Genomic DNA, 18,984 nt, shown 5'->3' with positions numbered 1-18,984 from the left:
ATTCAAGTGATTCTCGTGCCTCAGTCTCCTGAGTAGCTGGGACCACAGGCAGGTGCCACCACGCCTGACTAATGTTTGTATTTTTAGTAGAGACGGGGTTTCACCATGTTGACCAGGCAGGTCTCAAACTCCTGACCTCAAATGATCTGCCCCCGCCTCAGCCTCCCAAAGTGCTGGGATTACAGGCGTGAGCCACCACCCCTAGCCCCTCAAAGTCTTTTCATAAGTGTTTCTTCTCCTAGAATGTTCTTGCCCCTACTCTTTAATCTCAATCAGTCTTCTGGTCTGTTTTCCCCCCATACACCACAGAAACGACGCCCACTTGTTTCTATGTCTCTTGCCCGCCAGGGTTCAGCAGCGCATGTGGCACAGAGTAAACAGTCAACAAATCCTTTTGAGGTGAGTAAATACATGAGTACTTATTATTCCAACAGTTTTAAAGAAGTCATGAGTTTCTTGTCTTCGGCACACAGATTGCCTCATTCTTTCATTCCTTCAATATTGCATCATGGGCTGGGAGATATAACAGTGAACAAGAAAGCATTCTTGCCTTCAAGGAGATGCGGGTTGGGAAGTGGGCAGAGTCACACCAGAGCTGTCACAGAGCCATCATGGGGAGCTGAAAAGCAGAAAACAAGACTTGGGAAGACGACAAACACTCTGCAGAGAGGGTGAATCCAAGACGAAAACTGATAGATTAATAGAAAGTTGGTGGATGAAAGCAGGCCAATTGTGATGGGGAGGGGGAACTGGAGTGGAGAGTGGGTAATTCTAAGCGGGACGAACAGTAAGTAGACAGAGCACTGCGTGTAGTCGGGGGGGCGGGGAGAGAGGGAGAAGAGAGGAAGAAAGGGAGAGGGAGCATTTGTTGTGGGAGAGTCCGCGTGAAGATACAGAGGCTAAGTTTGGAGAGCGTGAGATGCACAAGGCAAACCTGGAATTGCCTTTGAAGCCATCATCGGGAGACTGGACTCAATCCAATGAGGCCATGAGACCCCACTCAAGTACATTAAGCAGGGGTATGACACGGCCACATTGTGTATTCATCTGGCCCGTCACCTTGGGGACTTGAGCTACGAATTAATATCAGCTTAAGAGCTTTGATTTAGACAAATTAATGACTCTATAGTAGAAGCAGCTGGGCAAGTCTGACAATTCTCCATCTTTTGAAGTCAATATCATCATCACTGACTTCTGGGATCCTCATACCATAGACTCCCAGGAGCACTGACTCCTAGAAATAAAGAAACACTGCCTCATAGACCCAGGAAAGTGGGGGCAAAAGTGCTTTAGTATTGCAAAGAACTATGGAAAGCAAAGCTGGGTGTGGTGGCAAGAGCCTGAAGCCCCAGCTACTTGGGAGGCTGAAGAAGGAAGACTGCTTGAGTCCAGGAGTTCAAGTCCAGCCTAGGCAATGGTCTCAACAGCAAGACCCTAGTCTCAAAAAGAAAACTACATAAAATAAACATAAGGCCTATGGAAACCAGAAAAATATGAGATGGAGCCCTTTAGTCACAGCTTTGCAGAGGACTGGAACCACAGAATTATAAACCAATAACATCACTCTGTCAGTACACGGGGACTCGGTGGGCTTAAACAACCCAAGTCCTTATGAAATGACATAGGAATCGTCTCTGGGAGGTGGCCCTGCTCTCCCTAAACCTTCTTCATATGGAGTCCCATCTCTTTCCCTTCGGTGGCTGTCTCTGTGGATGCCTCCCCACCATACCTCAAGATTGCTGTACCCTACGGCAGCTGCCAGCACCCCACTGGCACCAGTGTATATCTGGACCACAGTCTTGCCTGCCAGGAGCATAAACATTTTCTTAGCTAGTATTGGTCCTTAAGGATAAATGCTGGGATTTTTTTTTTTTTCTCCCCTCCCAGGGTGCCAGAGTTCAACTCAATTTTCTCAGATTAAATAAAATTTCAAAGTGTCAGTCCCTGGCAAACGACAAGTTGGAGGATGGTTGATTTTTCTAACCCGATCATCAGTCCAATTACAATTTTTAATCTATATGTAGATAATGGTGAACAAAAACCCCATAGAAATGTCAAGAGTGAGGAGGTTATTAGCTTAGTTTTAATTACTGCCGATCATTCTTAGCGACTGGAGGGACCCGGCAAATTAGGGAAAAGAGGCATTCCTCCGGGAGAGTTCAGCGGGGCCCCTGGGCTGCTGTTCCAGCAGAAGCTGTCCCCGCAAGGGAACATGCCCTGGTCCAGAGAATGCACATTCCTCCCCGCCAGCCCTGCCATAACTTCTTGTGGAGAAAGGCTGGTGGACTTGGGCACAATCAATCTGGCACCAGCTGATGAGATGTGATCTCAGCCCTTCCTCCTTCAGCATCCCTCCAGGCCACTGCCTCTCCCTGGCTCCCCCACCGCCTGTGTCTCAAACATACCTACTGCTGCTTCTTTTGTCTGGATAAAAGTAGCACATGCTCATCATGTGAAAGAAATTGGAAAACGGAAAAAGGTGAAATGTGGAGGGAAGAAGAAAATCTAGTCTCACTACCTGCAACTGCTAATATTTTGGGGTAGTTCCAGTCTTGTGTGTGTGTCTTACATATATACACATACACATATATTATACATATATGTATATAAAATATACAATAAGTACATATTCAATATTAAACATGCATAATAAATATATAAAAATATTTACATATACATATTTATTTATATATTATATATGAATATATAAATTTTTGTAATATAAATATATAGAAATAATTTATAACTAATATAAATATACACATATTTATATTAGACATTTTATTATAAAATATATAAATATAACATAATTATAATTATTAATAAATTATAATGTATAACTGTAATTACATATATAATATATACGTAACTAATATATATGTAACAGACAAATTGGAATTATCTACAGTACTACACGTCACTTTTTTACACCCCACTTTTTACCCAACATCATATCACAAACATTTTCTTGTGCCACAAATATTACTTGCAAACATCACATTAGCAGCTACAGAATCTTGTGTAGCCTGGATAAGCAGGAAGTTTCACTAATCCACCTCATTTTTGCACATACAAAGCCAGTTCACATTTTAAAAGAGATGTGACAATTTTTTAGGTTTTATATTTCACACTGGTTTTTGTTTTTTTTCCCACATAAAGTGGTTTTCTATGTCATTATAAACTTGGTAACTATCATTGTGATGAATTATCTCACCTCTACCAGTATTTTTGAGGATTCAATTTGTGTCAAGCACTGTTCTAAATGGTTGAGATGTAAAAATTAAAATTCTTCAAGGATTACGATCTTCGAGGGTTTCTGACCTTATAAAATACAGCTTTCATTAAACTGAAAATATGTGTTTAAACTAGCCATTCTAATGTTATTGGACTTGTGGGCAGTTTAATATTTTTCAAACTTGAATGTAACACTGCCATGGACATTTTGTATGTAAAGGATTATCTCTCTTCTGAATTATTTCTTTTTCTTCTTATAAATTCCTTCAAATGCATTGAATGGATCTAAGAATATTAATATTTTTAATAAGAAATCTGGTTTTCCCTAAATGGAGTTTTGGGGGGTAAAACTGGTCTTGAATCCTCTCAACAAAAGTCACACAAAAATAGACCCTGCAGGGGCTCTATCAAGAGATTTCCTGGAAACATACTGCTACTTTTAATACTTCAAAGTTCATCAGAAGTAGGTAATGAAGGAATAACAATATCTCATGCGTGAATGAGCTGTACGATTTTTTAAACTTCGCATTTATTATTTAATTTGTGAAAAAAACTGGAAGCTAGAAAATAGTCCTTCCCAAAGTTTAGTATAAGCATAACTCGTAGTCGGCAAAGTGACTTTGGGTAATACAGACGTGAACATATTTTGAATTTTTTAGCATATATATTTATGTTTTTGTGTGTTAGAGAAACAAGCGAGTTAACATGTCAAACCCACACTTCCATAAGATTAGAGTTTAGAAATGGACTAAGGAAGAATAAGAAGTGGGTTAAAACTCAGTTTAAAGCAAGACATTAAGCAGAGATGCATACAAGCCACCCACAAATGTCGCAATCATGGAGAGTTTCGAAGGCAACAGGAGATCCTGTGCATATCAGTGCAACACGGAGGCTGGTGATGAGATTGTTACCTGCCTTAGCTAACGGAATACCAAAATGAAGAGAGGCAGGGAGATGGTTTGAGACCAGACTGGGCAACACAGCAAGACCCTGTCTCAAGAAGAAAAAAGAAAGAAGAAAGAAGGAGAAAAGGAGGAGGAGGAGGAGAAGAGGAGGAAGATTCAAGATGTCAGGGACCTTGCAATGTATTAAGTATCCATGTAATGCAAAACTCCAATGGCCAAACTTGAAATTTTCCTTCACTCAAGAGATTAAAAATGAACTCTCAAGCCTTTTTGGCTGCACATTAAAATTACCTGAGGAGCTTTTTCAAAGCGCGATGGCTGGGCCCCTCCCTTAGAGGTTGTGCACCTATAGGTCTGGGTGAAGCCTGGGCATCAGCGTTTTTAGGGCTCCCTCACTGGTTCTCATGTGCAGCCAAGGCTGAGGAGTTCTGGTCAAGGTCACCTTCTTTCTGAACACCTCTGGATGTCGTCTTGTCCACAAAATGGGGATTCAATTCCAGGTCCGCACTGGTCTCCCTCCGCATTGGCATTCTAAAAACTTCCCCAGCCCTCTGCTGGCAGGATAATGAGGCTAATGACCAATCAACCCCTAATGAGGATTGATTTGTTTATTAAGCAGCAATTATCTACCAGGTGCTTCCCACTCCCCAAGCCCAGGGGACTCAAGGGCAAGCAGGAGACGACCTGGGGAAGGCTGGGGAAGAGGGGGCAGCCAAGAGAAGGTAGAGAGCCTGCTGTACCTTAGGGGGTCTTCTGGGTGGGTTTGGGGTCGTGGAAATGCAGCAGCAGCTCATGTAAATACCCAGCCTTTAATGAGGCAGGGCAGACTCAAGCCTGGATCGGAGGTACGTGTGAGGGAATCCCACCCGAGCATGGCCAAAGAGCTTCTGGTCAGAGAATGTGCTGCAGGAAAGTGAGATGGAGGGAAAGGGCAGCCTGTGGGGAGAAGAAACCCAAACCAGAAGCAAAGGGCATTAGGGGAGGGAATCACACACAGCTCAGCAGACCATCTGGGTCCCTCCTGAGACTCTAGGGTATGGAAAGCCCCCCACCTCCACAGGACAATGAGAATGCAAATGAGAGAAATTGGCCTGTGCAGTCCTCAAGAATGAGGGATAAGGTTTAGGAAAGGATTTCCCACTCACTCTTCTGCTGAGACTCCCTGCAATACATCCCCGAAATTATACCCCAATGAGAAGCAAAGTTCTGCTTATCAATGAGTGGACAATCATCAGATCCTCCTGCTCCTGGGTTCAGTGACAGACCAAGCTGAAGGATGCAGCAGAGAGGTGGGAACAGACACTTTGTCAAGCAACATGTTCTTTGTCTCCAAAATCAGAGCCTATTTTTCATCCTGAAAAATTCAGGGCTTGGCATCTTGGAAGCACACAGTAAATACTTCGAAGCATGAAAGATATGAATGGGATGAGTAGGTATGACATTGATTGTGGTAGCATGGAAGGGATGAAGTGGGAAGGATGGACTGTATGGAATAAACTGCAATGGAGTATAATGGAATGGAGTGAATTCAAGTGGAATGAAATAGTACAGAAAACATAATACACTGGGATAAGATGGAATGGGAATGATGGAATAAAGTGAAGTGAACTGGAATGGAATGGACTAGAGCAAAGCAGAAGGGAATGGAGTTGGGTGGGGTGGGGTGGGGTGGAATGGGATCGTGCAGGACTGACAGAATATAGGAGATGGGATGGGATGGGGGGTGGGGTGGGTGAGAAGGCATGGGATAGGATGAAATGAGATGGGGTGGGATGGCAAGGGTTGAGGTGGGAAGGGATGGAGTGAGATGGAATGGGATGGAAAGGGATAGAGTGGAAAGAGAAGGGATGGGAAAGGATGGAAAGATCTGGAATGGGATGGGGGAAAGGAAGAGTAAAGAAAGGAAGAGAAGGGCAGTGAAAATGAAAGTAGGGGTGGGACAGGATGGGATGGAGTGGAATGGAGAAACATGGGATGGGATGGGGTGGGGTGGACAGATTCCTTTGTAAGCCCTAACCACTGACCTTCGCCATTAGAAAAAAGAAAGAACGTTGCTATGAAGATTCCGGCTTGGGTGCGGACAGATGTGGAAAGACAGCATCCTTTGGTTGGTTGCAATGATGTCTCTCCCTTCTTTTTTGCATGGTGGCTCCCCAGACCCAACCTTCAAATGACGTGAGCTTGGAGTCATGCACATTATGAGAGCTATGGCTCACTCTTTCCTCGCACCTTGCACCTGGTACTCCAAGCATGCTGTGCTCACCGGAGAAATGGATGGATTTGCGGATGGATCACCTAATTAATTAATTAATGGGTCAGACTCTATCACCTTCCACTCCCACCTGTGAGCCAGCCCAGACATTCCAGAATTCTATAGCTCCAGCACCATGCTCCAGAAAAGACAAAAAACCACCTCCTGGACCTTGAACCATCAGCCACTTTTCAAAGAAAGTCAAGACTCTGTCAATATTTTTTTCTTCCCTCCCAAAATTAAAATGTGCCTCCAGTATAACCTGTTATCAAAAATAGAAGCATTTTATCTATCTTTATTGCAGAACAGAGATTACATGGAGACATTCAATTTGGAGTCAATTTAAATTTCAATTGTCTGTGAAATCTAAATCAATAGGGTATAGTTCAATGACGCTTTAATAAAACAGGACATAACAGAGAAATCATTAGGAATTACATATGATAAGAGATTGGAGCAGAGCCTTCGTAATGGTGGAAGGAACATTAGAAAATTACCCCCAAGCATTCGCAAGTAAACCAACTACCTCCTTCCCCCATGAGACGCCCGAGAAAGCTTAATTGTGCTATGAGGACTGGAAATCCATCTCTGTCAGCCCAGTGATTGGGGGACAATTTACAGTGAGTGACAAAGGCGGGGGTTTTGTCTCGCCCGGAATGTGCCAATCATGTTTCTCCATCTCAATGCCTGGAAGAATGTTACACCCTCTCCAATTCCCAACTTTTTCCTCCTTGCTCCCGACCTAGCCTCCTTTGCCCTGAGACTTCACCCTGCAAGGGACCCCTTGGAGGGTCCACTCCAGGTTAGAATGCACAGAGGCAGGGAAAAGGGGAAGCAGCTGAACAGAGTGGATAAATGCCCAGGCTCCAGAGAAAGACAATCTGAGAATGAATCTCAACCCCTCTCCTGTGTCTTAGGCAACTTGCTTTACCTCCCTGAGCCTTCCCTGAGTTTCCACCATTGAAAAAACGGAGAATCCAACATCCACCTTATAGGCAAGTGCTTCTTTAGCCAATAAATATTTTGAGGGCCTTCTGTGTAGCAAGCAGCAGAGTAAGGAGGAGGGCAAGGCAGATGAGGCACTTCCATTAAGTGCAAAATTCAACGGGGGTACCAAAAAATTCAGTGCTCAAAATAAAAAACATTTAATGCACTATTTTTTTTTAAACACAATTAATTCAAAAAACTCAAAATGAACAAAATCTCAAATTTTCGCATAAAGACAGGCTCAGTAACTGCACCAAGCCATACTGGACCCTGAGGCCAAGGGGTAAATCATCAATAAATTGATTCCATCTGACATGGTTTGGATTTGTGTCCCCACCCAACTCTCATCTGGAACTGAAATCCACAATGTTGGAAGAGGGGCCTGCTGGGAGGCAATTGGATCATGGGAGCAGATTTCCCCTTTGCTGTTCTCATGATAGTGAGTTCTCATGAGATCTGTTTGTTTAAAAGTGTGTGGTACCTTCCCCTTCACTCTCTTCCTCCTTCTCTGGTCATGTAAGAGATGCTTGCTTCCCTTTCACCTTCTGCCATGATTGTAAGTTTCCTGAGGCCCCCAAGCCATGCCTCCTGTAAAGCCTGCAGAACCGTAAGTCAATTAAACCTCTTTTCTTTATAAATTGCCCAGTCTCAGGTAGTTCTTTATAGCAATGCGAGAACAAACTAATATGCCCTCTTTATTTAACATTTTGATATTTTTGAATTTTGTGCATTAATTTTGATTTCTGAAAATATTACATCAAAACATCATTTATCTTGATTATTGATTTTTTTTTTTTGAGATGGAGTCTTGCTCTGTTGCCAGGCTGGAGTGCAGTGGTGTGATCTTGGCTCACTGAAACCTCCGCCTCCTGGGTTCAAGCGATTCTTCCGCCTCAGCCTCCTGAGTAGCTGGGACCACAGGCGCATGCCACCACGCCTGACTAATTTTTGTATTTTTAGTAGAGACGGGGTTTCACCATGTTGGCCAGGATGGTCTTGATCTCTTGACCTCGTGATACACTCACCTCGGCCTCCCAAAGTGCTGGGATTACAGGCGTGAGCCACCACACCCCACCAATTTTATCAGTGCTTCTGTTGCCCCCTTAAATTTTGCACCCCGGAACAGTGCCTCACTTGGTTCATTTCCTAGTCTTGGCCCTGCAAAGCAGTGTGCTAGGTACGCTAAGGCCTGGGGAAGCTAAGGAAACTTAACAGACACACAAATTACCCTTCCAGAGCTCTTGATTTAGCAAACGAGACAGATAAAAACAAGTAAACAAACAGATAAACAGAAAAATGAGACATTACAATAAGTCTAACAGTAGAAACAGGCCACTGAGAAGGGTGATAACTTACTCAGACGAAATGGTCAGCAACAAGCAACACCTTCTCTACATCTCCAAGCTTCGAGGCCCCTGTTATTCTCCCTAATAGATTTCTAGTGTGCATTAAAGGGCTAACTCAGCAGACTTAGGATGTTCAAACCCATGTGTGCTCCAAAGAAAGAACCTGACTGACCTGACTCCTGGGAGATTAACCCTAAGCTCTTGCAGTATCCTCCCTAACTCAGTCTTTTTATAGCTAGGTACTCGGGCCAAACCAGGCCAGACAGTCTAGGTAACCATGTAATTATGGTGGGAGCCTTTCATCACATTGACTTCTGCAGGGGCTGGTGACTAAGTCAGGTCAGTCATGGGGTAACTCCACACCTATGTGACTGACCTCCTGGGCTTCAAGACACCCAAAGAGGCTATTGAGGGCACCTACATTGACAAGAAATGCCCCTTCACTGGTAAAGTCTCCATTCAAGGGCGGATCCTTTCTGGCGTAGTGACAAAGATGAAGATGCAGAGGACCACTGTCATTCGCCGAGACTACCTGCACTATATCCGCAAGTACAACCGCTTCGAGAAGCGCCACAAGAACATGTCTGTACACCTGTCCCCCTGCTTCAGGGACGTCCAGATCGGTGACATCGTGACAGTGGGCGAGTGTCAGCCCCTGAGCAAGACTGTGCACTTCAACATGCTCAAGGTCACCAAGGCTGGCGGCACCAAGAAGCAGTTCCAGAAGTTCTGAGGCTGGACGTCGGCCCACTCCCCACAATCAAATAAAGTTATTTTCTCATTCCCAAAAGAAAAAAAAAAACCCTGAACACCAAGACTCAGGTGAGTTTCCACAGGTAGCAACACTCTATACATGTTGTCGCACATCATTGGTGGGAGAATTAGGCATGTTTGTAGGATTCCACTGGGAGAGGACAACTGGAAGCCTATTCCCTGCCCTGTGTCCCTTTTATTTTGCAGTTTTTAATCTGAATCCTTCTGTTGTAATAAACCATAATCATGAGGATAACAGGTTTTCTGAGTTCTGGGAGTCCTTCTAGTAAAGGATTTGAAATCATTCATGGAACCTGTCAGTGATCTTGGGGACCCACAGTATAGTGGCTCTGATCTCTCACAGCACTCATCACAGTTCATGACTGTGTGTGTATTAGTCTGTTCTCATACTGCTAATAAAGACATACCCAAGACTGGGTAGTTTATAAAGGAAAGAGATTTAATTGACTCTCAGTTCTGCAGGCTGGGAAGGCGTCAGGAAACTTACAATCATGGCAGAAGAGGAAATAAACATGTCCTTCTTTATGGAGCGGCAGGACGGAGAAGTGCCGAGCCAAAGAGAAAAGCCCCTTATAAAACCATCAGATCTAACGAGAACTCACTCACTATCACAAGAACAGCATGAGGGTGAATGTCCCCATGATTAAATCACCTCCCACCAGCTCCCTCCCAAGACACATGGGGATTATGGGAACTACAATCCAAGATGAGATTTGAGTGGGGACACAGCCAAACCATATCAGTGTGTGTGTGTGTGTGTGTGTGTGTGTGTGTGTGTGTGTGTGGTCATGTGACCATAGATTAGACTTACAATATCCAACACACAGCTGCCACTGGCCAAATGTGGATGCTTAAGTTGAAATTAATATAAATGAGATAAAGTTAATTTAAATGAGATAAAGTGCCTCAGTTGCACCAGGCACATTTCAATCACAGCAGTCATAAGTGGTTTGTTGGTACCACATGGAATGATTCTATCACCCAGAAAGTTAAATTGGACAACATTAGATTAGATGGCGAGGCTTCAAGGGCATAGGGACTCCTTGCAACTCATCCATATCTGTGTCTCCAAGGTCTCACACACAGTGGACACTCAATAATTATTAGTGAAAACAAACAAAACTATATTAAAAGACCAGATGGTGGAAAGAGCTCTGTTTCCCATCCTACCTCTAATGCTGTGTGCCCTAGAGCAAGCCACTTGGCCTCTCCGGGCTTCAGTTTTCCCAGCTGTAAAGACCTGTGTGCACTCTAGGGGTTTAAAGGTCCCTTCTGGCCATGCACGGTGGTTCACACCTGCAATTCCAGTACTCTGGGAGGCCAAGTTCAAGACCGGCCCGGCCAACATGGTGAAACCCTGTCTCTATAAAAATACAAAAATTACCTGGACATGGTGGTGCATGCCTGCCTGTAGACCCAGCTACTCAGGAGACTGAGGCAGGAGAATGGCTTGAACCCGGGAGGCAGAGGTTGCCGTGAGCTAAGATCATGCCTCTGTGCTCCAGCCTGGTAGACAGAGCAAGACTCTGTCTCAAAAAAATAAATTAAAAATTAAAAATAAAGGTCCCTTTGGGTCCTGATATTCAAGGCCAGGATGATGACAGGAGACCTGGTGGTCTGGTGCCCTTCTCCTTTCACCGTGTGCCAAGTATAGCCTGAGACAGAATGGGCCAGCAGTCAAGGGAGCTGCAAGTCCCATGATGGAATAGATTTGTTTGCCCCTTTGTTTATGGCTATGTCCACCTCGAGTTCTAGCGCAGTGCCTGGCACATAGTAGGTGCTCAGTAAACATCTGTGGGATGAGTGATTGACCCTAAGCACTGAACTTGCAGAGCCCAGAGCTTGGCTCAAGGAGCACGTCCTTTGTCACATGTGGCACAACTCTGTGGTGCCAGCCCCTGGCAGGATTAGAGCCCTTCACTAGTAAGCCAATGGAATCAGCTTGGACCCCACTTGGTGACATTGTGCTGCATTGCTGCCTCATGCTCCAGTCCCAAAGTGACCTTCAAAACCCACCTCCATCACTGCATTGTTCAAAATCCTTCAGTGGCTCTCTGCTCTTCCCAGATAAAATAAAGCTACTTTTCTGTTGCATGTGACAAGGAAGGAGCTATCTTCATTTCTTTTTTGTTTTTAACCCCAAAACCTAAAACACAATAAAATATATGTATCTTCGTTTCTTTTCCATTTGAGAGCTCATGTTTTGCAACGGGGAATTTGTAGCCAAAGCTGGTCTGGCCAGGCCCCTAACACAGTGAGGGACCTGGCTTGCGTCCCACACTCACTGCTATGATGTGAATGTTTTGTCTTCTCCAAAATCATGTTGAAACTTAATCCCGAGTGCAGCAGTTTTGGGAGGTGGGGCTCTATCCGTATGAGTAGATTAATACCATTATAAAAAGGGCTTGCAATAGTGGATTCACTCTCTTCTGCTCTTGTGCCATGTAAGGACACAGAGTTCACCCCTCTCTTGTCCTTCTACCTTCTGCCATGTGAAGATGCAGTAAGAAGGGCCACACCAGGTACCTGCATATTGATCTTGGACTTTCCAGCCTCCAGAACTGTAAAAGGATACATTTCTGTTCTTTACAAATTGCTCAGTTTCGGGTATTCTGTTATAGCAGCAGAAAATGAACTAAGATGTTCAATCTCAAGTTTTTCCTTTTGCTCTGCCATCTGGGCCTCCAAATCCTCCATCCCGTGCCCACCAAGTACCCAAGCCATCCCTCCTTGGGCATTGTCTCCCTTGGTATGCATCATGAACCTTGATATAGTTTGGATATTTGTCCCCTGAAAACCTCATGTTGAAATGTAATCCCCAATGTCGGAGGTGGGGCTGGTGGAAGGTGTTTTTGGGTCATAGGGGTGGAAGCCTCGTGAATGGCTTGGTGCCCTCCCCATGGTCATGAGTTACCACAAATTCTGGTTGTTTTAAAAGAGCCTGGCACCTCCTTCCAACCCTCTCTTGCTTCATCTTGTGACATGCCTGCTCCCCCTTCTCCCTCTGCCATGATTGGAAGCTTCCTGAGGCCCTCCCCAGGGGCAGATGCTGGCGCCAGTCCTCCTCTATAGCCTGCAGAACTGTAAGCCAAAATAAACCTCTTTTATTTATAAATTACCCAGCCTTGGGTATTCCTTTATAGCAATGCAAAATGCACTAACACACACACCTCTCATACTATTAATAGGTCATCCAAAGGCCCTCACCTCTAGGAGATAGGACACAAGTCCACACACTCAGCAGTCTCCTTGAGGCTGTTGGCTCATCCCTCACCCTTCTGAACCTCTGTTTTCCAATCGGTATAAAGATCTGAAGTTATTTTCTGGATATCCCTTTCTATGACCCTTCAAAACTACTGACACTTCTCACACTTCTACACCCTCACCCCACCCCAGGAAATTCTGTTCCAATCTTACTGCAGGTAAACCCCTGAGCTCACTGTCACCTTATGAACCTTCAGGACTTTGTCCCTCTGCTCCCTCAGCCCAGCACACCTTTTCCTTCCCTTCCCCCAACTTTCAAGATTCCACTGAAAGATCAGCCCCTAGGAAAATTTTCTTCCACCCTCTCCATCCCCAGCCATTTTCCATGCACAAATTACCACCCTGTGGCATCCAGAGCACTTTCTTACACATGCTTGCTAATCCAGGAGTCTCTGCCTTCCAGACATCAATCAGGGCCCTCAGAGCAGAATCTTCAGTGTTTTGTCTTTGTAAGGCAAAGAGATAAAATCAGAACAGCTGGGGAGTTGGAGCCCAGTAGCTTCATGTTGAATTCTGGCCCTACCCCACACACATTCTGACCTTAGAAGAATCATGAATGTCCCTGTGTTAGATCATCATATTATTGGCCCCAGCTCTTTATTCCCTCCTTTGCCTGTGTTCTTTGCCATGTGACTTTGCAATTTATTCCACTAAAGGAGCAGAGTATACTTCCCTGCCCTCTGACTTTGGGTTTGGGCATAAGACTTGCTTTAGACAATAGAATGAGGAGGAAGTAAGAGGATGCCCATTTCAAAAGATGTCTTCCAGGCTTTAGTCCATTCTCCTGCACTCCTGCCTTAAAAAGAATATTCTCAGGCCAGCCTTCTGCTCTCAGAAGGTTCAGAAGCATGTGGAGCTGACCTGCCACAGCTGAGCTTCTCATGCAGAAGTCAGCCTTGATAAACCAGCCGTGAGCCAACCCACAAATGTGTGAGCAAGAGTAAGTGATGGCTGCTGTGAACCACTGGATTTGGGGGTGGTTTGCTACTCAGCAATAGTTGACTGATACACTCTCTTCAACTCAGTGTCTTCATCTGAGGGATGATGGTAAGTTCCTTGAGGGGCTATCATAGGATTAGATTACATTGTGAATAAAGCATAAAACTCAATGTCTGACTCATCATAAGCACTGACAAATGGCAGCTATTGGTTCTCTGAAAATTTCAACATAGATTTACGCTATGACCCAGAATGTCCACTTCTAGGTATATATACAAAAGAATTGGAAACAGTCACTCAAACAGATGCTTGTACACAAATGTTCATAGCAGTATTATGCGTAATAGCTAAAAGGTGGAAACGACCCAAGTGTCCATTGACAGATAAATGGGTAAGTAAAATATGGTATATCCATATGATATAAAAAGAATGATGTCCTGGCATATGCTACATCATGGTTGAACCTTGAAAACATTATGCTAAGTGAAATAAGCCAGACACAAAAGATAAATACTGTATGATTCCACTTATATGAAATATCTAGAATAGGCAAATTTCCAGAGATAGAATGTAAATTAGAGGTTATCAGGGACTAGAGGGTAAGGAGAGATGGGGAATTATTGCTTAATGGGTACAGTTTCTGTCTGGGGTGAAGAAAAAGTTTGGAAATAGTGGTGAGGGCTGAACAACATTGCGAATGTAATTGAAACCACTATATTGTATGCTTAAAAATGGTTAAAAAGATGACATTCCTGTTATATGTATTTTACCGCATTTTAAAAATGGTAGTTAGGTATTCAAGACAATTCTGGACAACATAGAAAGACCCTGTCTCTACAAAAGACAAAAAAAAAATAGCCGAGTATAGAGATTTGTCCCTAATCCTGACTACTTGGGAGGTTGCTTTAGCCTGGGAGTTCCAGCCTGCAGTGAGCCATAATTGCACCACTGCACTGCAGCCTGGGTGACAGAGTGAGACCCTGACTCAAAAGAAAAAGGCAGTTATTGTATTTATATTTTCAGCAACTGTGCATAGTAAATGCTGAGTAAAAAGTCTGTTGAATATTGTTGGAATAAATAAGATCGCCATTGGATGGACAGATGCACAAATAACAGATGCACAGAGATAAATAAATGAATCAGTTAATGGTGAGTGAGTGAAGAAACCATATCAGCTCTTTACCATGGCCACCTATTTAGAAGATGTACAACAGCTGGGAGTGGGGCCCTACAGTCTCATGCAGAATTAACTATATCAAGAACAGTAAGTATAAAAATCGCACAACGTTGAAAAGGCAACCTAGGGGACCCGTGCAGGCCTGCAGACCCAGGAGGGCAGAAAGCAGGTCTGGGATGATTGGGCATATGAACAGTGGCCCAGCAGGGGACACCAGAGGCTCCCACAGTGGAAAGAAACACACGTTTGCTACAGTGAGTAGCAACTCTGGCTGGTGGAAATGGAGAGCAGGCTCCAGATACAGCGCTGCTACCTGCAGGGTAACGTGTTATCAACTTGATCTTGTCCCTCGGGGAGCCCGGTGAAAACCCAGGTTCTAGAAACCAGAAACGGTGATGATCGATAGAAAGCCTTGCACAAGCACAACACTTTAAAATGTAGACACCACTTTCCCAAGGATCAGCTGACTCCATCCTCGTGACTACCTGGTGCAGGTTTATCTTGTTATTATTTCTTTTTCTTTTTTTTTTACATCTGGTAATCAATGTATTAAAATAGTTGACTTAAATACCTGCAATGGTGACGCCTACCTCAACTCCTGGCTCAATACCAATGGAAGTCATCTGCTTAACAATCTCAGAAGGACTGCGCGAGTCAACGAGGCGCTCATGGATTCTCCTCTGGAAACGATCCCATGTCTTAACTGTTAGACGAAGAACACAAAGCTAACATGGGTGACGGAACAGGTCCAAGGTTACCTAGCACACAAGAGGCAGGGAGCCACCTCCCAGGGACTGGCTTTACTGGCTCCATTGAGAACTCCATTGGCCCCACTGAGAGCCTCATTGGCTCCATTCCTGCCCAGTGAGTGCAAACAAGGCAGGGGTGGAACTTGAACCCAAGTCACTTCAAACACACCCTACGAGAAAAACTTCCAGCGACGCTATGGTTTGAATGTGTGTCTCCTCCAAAACTCCTGTTGAAATTTAACTGCTATTGGAATGGCAGTGAAAGATGGAATCTCTGGGAGGTGAATGGCAGAACTCTCACGAGTGGGATTGATGCCATTATAAAGGACGAGTTTGGCCCTCTTTTGCCTCTTTTTTGCCTTCCGCCATGTGAAGATAAAGTGTTTTCCTCCTCGCCTTTGGAGGATGCAGCATTCCAGGCACCATCCCTGGAATCAGAATCTCCAAGCCTGCCAGCATCTTGACTTTGCACCTCCCAGCCTCCAGAGCTGTGAGCAATAAATGTTTGCATGTAAATTACTCAGTCTCAGGTATTCTCTGATAGCAGCTCAAACAGGCTAAGACAAGTAAGGAAAAACACAAATCTCTCCCCTGGTGAGTTGATCTCAGATTTGAATCACAGCTTTGGTTACTGGCTAGTTCTCCAGTTTGGGGAAACTCACTTCAATCTGTGTTCTGATCTGTAGAATGGGAATAAATGAACCTGCATTATCATATCTTCTGAAGGACAGGAGGTAACAGACAAGAGTGTTTAGCACAGCACCTATCCCATAACGGGAGCTCAGTGCATTCATGAGCACCCTTATTTGTCACCTCTTCTCTCTGTTCTTTTCCACCCTTACCCTCCCATCTTCACTCCCCTTCTTCCATTTCTTCCTGGATTCTCTCTCTCATCTCTCATTTTTCTTGCCTCCTCAGGGAACACATCCTCCCCATAAACCTACACTTCCCACATTCTTCCATCTGGTTCCTCAAAAACCAGCAGGCCCCTGTCCTAGGGAATAGCGGGTAGGTGGGAAGTGTTGAGTAACTGCTTTCCACAGGTCTGGGCCCCCTGGCCTGTCCATCCCCGCCATGTCCCTCTGCTCCACAGGCGCCATGCCCTTGGTCACACTGCCTTCTATCTTACGTTCCTGACTTTATATGTACTTTGAATAATAGCTCTCCCCACCTTGGTGAAGCCACAAATCATCACTATCAATCTCCAGGAGAGATTCAATGTTGTCAACAGCTGGTTTCTCGCATAGATTGGAGGATCCTAGGCTGAGGGGAACTGGATGGAGGAGGGCCGGGGTGCATGTTGATACCCAAGCCACAGGCAGGCTGGCAGGCTCTGCAGGAGAAGCTGGCACAGCAGAGCAGGAGACACAGGAGCACACTCTGGAGATGGCCATCTGGAACGAGTCCCAGCCATGCCCCTTCTCACTCATGTGACCTCAGAAAGGGGCATCACCTCTCTGGGCCTTAATCTTTTCTTTCACTAATGGGATAATCATAAAGCCAGATGAGAGAAATGAGCATGGAGCCTCAACAGAAGGAGAGCTTTAAGCAATGACGAGAATGAAGGGAAGCATCATTTCTCAAAGTCCATGGACCTGGGCCTAAGCCCCGCACACTTCCTCTCCAAGCCCTATATATCTCTCCAGAGTCATGCATTTGGGGGAACACAAAGAGAACACTAAGCAATTCCTCCAGGCAGACAGGGTTCTCTGGCCCCAGATGTTGGGGCAAATCTGGGATTCCCACTCCCCCCTCCCATCCCACCAACTCCAATCTCCCAAGCTAGGCCCTGCTGGGTCCCAAGCCCACCCTTTGGCAGCCAAGCAGAGTTGCCCCTCAATGAAATGCAGTGAACGGTGGCCCCTCAGCGCCATCAGCTTCCCAACTTAACTGACACCCCACCACTTCCTTCTTTAGAAATTCTGATTCTCGCTTCACAGATTATCATAAAACCATGCTAGAAGGTCTCCTTCCAACACCCACAGAAATGATACACCCAAAACGTCCATGAGCAAACATTACAGGGAACCAACCCCAAAGGGGAAAGTCCCCCCAAAGACCTACGTGTTTCTCTTCACTCAGCGCTCCATCTCTCTAGAATCCTGAAAATTTGGAGACAAAAGAAACCCTGCAATTCACCTGCTCCACAAGGCAGGCAAATGGACCGGGACAGGGCATTCAGCAGGGAACCTTCACGGAGAACTCTCTGCATACCTGTAGCATGCGCTGCACCAGCCAACTCAGGCACATCCTCTCATTTCATTCTCACACATCTGTGAGGCAGGGCTGCTGCTAATCCCACGGCACTGGAGGAAACTGACGCTCAGGATGGTGGAGCCACTCCCACCTGTGGGAAAGTCCAGAGTCACACAGATATGAGAACAGCCCAGATCTGCCTGGCTTCAAAACAGGTGGTGAGCTCCCCATTACTGGAGGCATCCAAGAGTCTGCAGAGGGAATTCAAGTATTCAGGAAGCAGGAGACTCCAAATGCCCCATGGATAGGCTCCATCTTCAAGAGGGTTTCTCAGTATTGGTGCTATGGAGATTGTGGACTGGATAATTCATTGTGGTAGAGAAGACTGTCCTGTACATTGTAGGATATTGAGCGGCATCCCTGACCTCTGCCCAGCACAAGCTGGTAGCCCCTGTTCAATCACAAAAACATCTCAAGACATTGCCAAAGGTCCCCTGGGATGTGGGGGACAAAATCACCACTTGAGAACCACTGTTCCATAAGGATTTTGGAAAAGCCAGCAGACATCCACAGAGACCAGCGCTGACAATGCAGAGAGAAGTTTTACACGCCTGCAGTAGCTTCTTGGGAGACAGCTGTGCACCGCAGCAGCCCTTATATCACGACAGAGGTGCTGTATATCTGCTCCTCCGTCAGCATCCCAAAGGGCCAGGAGGAATACTCCTGCACATTTAGAAAAGAAAGAGAGAGGAGACCCATGACCCAAAAATACGACATTAGAACTAAGGCACGATTTGACCTAAATGCAATAAAATTTTACCATTAGTACCAGACAAGCAAGCACTACCCAACCCACTGATAGCTCTGAGCTGCCGCTAGACCTCAGTAAGCCTCGATATATTTTAGCCTCGATTTAAAATGGAAGAATCTGTGCAGGTCAGACCTGGGAAGATCCTTAGAAAGTAGAGATCAGCTCTCTGGTCCTGTGTGGTACAGTTGGGGGGTGCTGGCCATGTGTGATGGGCATCTTTTTGTGCCCCCTACAATCCCCAGATTGCCTCTACACCCTTCTCCCCATGTGGACGTCCACAGACTGTCTTGCCCTCCGCCTTCTGATTTTGTTCTGCCAACTGGAGCCCCAGAGGAAAATCAGGGGGAGGGG

At 45.2% G+C, this 18,984-nt stretch overlaps 1 protein-coding gene and 1 long non-coding RNA gene across 20 annotated transcripts in view; one reads left to right on the top strand and one right to left on the bottom strand.

Moving 5' to 3' along the window:
* LOC105725775 (uncharacterized) overlaps positions 1-18,984 on the bottom strand; it is a 277,480-nt gene that overhangs the window by 195,101 nt on the left and 63,395 nt on the right. For 17 of the 19 annotated variants that reach the window (XR_010339338.1, XR_010339333.1, XR_010339335.1 and 14 more), the window contains 2 exons: positions 17,841-17,973; positions 15,468-15,580 (listed from right to left, as the gene is read on the bottom strand). The exons of 1 other annotated variant lie outside the window; for it this stretch is intronic. This is a non-coding gene — a long non-coding RNA (uncharacterized LOC105725775). The remainder of the gene's footprint in view (positions 1-15,467; positions 15,581-17,840; positions 17,974-18,984) is intronic. One more of the 19 variants, XR_010339330.1, reaches the window with a different exon arrangement.
* On the top strand, positions 9,088-9,506 carry LOC105725745 (small ribosomal subunit protein uS17-like; the record flags this gene model as incomplete). The annotated part of the gene is made up of 1 exon (XM_021666181.2): positions 9,088-9,506. A coding segment is annotated over one exon (369 nt), but the record flags the coding sequence as incomplete, so codon positions are not given.

This window comes from Aotus nancymaae, unplaced genomic scaffold (assembly GCF_030222135.1).
Source record: "Aotus nancymaae isolate 86718 unplaced genomic scaffold, 86718_ANA_hifiasm-v0.15.2.pri h1tg000076l, whole genome shotgun sequence".
In the NCBI taxonomy this organism is placed as follows: Eukaryota; Metazoa; Chordata; class Mammalia; order Primates; family Aotidae; genus Aotus; species Aotus nancymaae.
The sequence above is the reverse complement of the archived record's forward strand: the minus strand, read 5'-3'. Positions and strand labels throughout refer to the sequence as shown.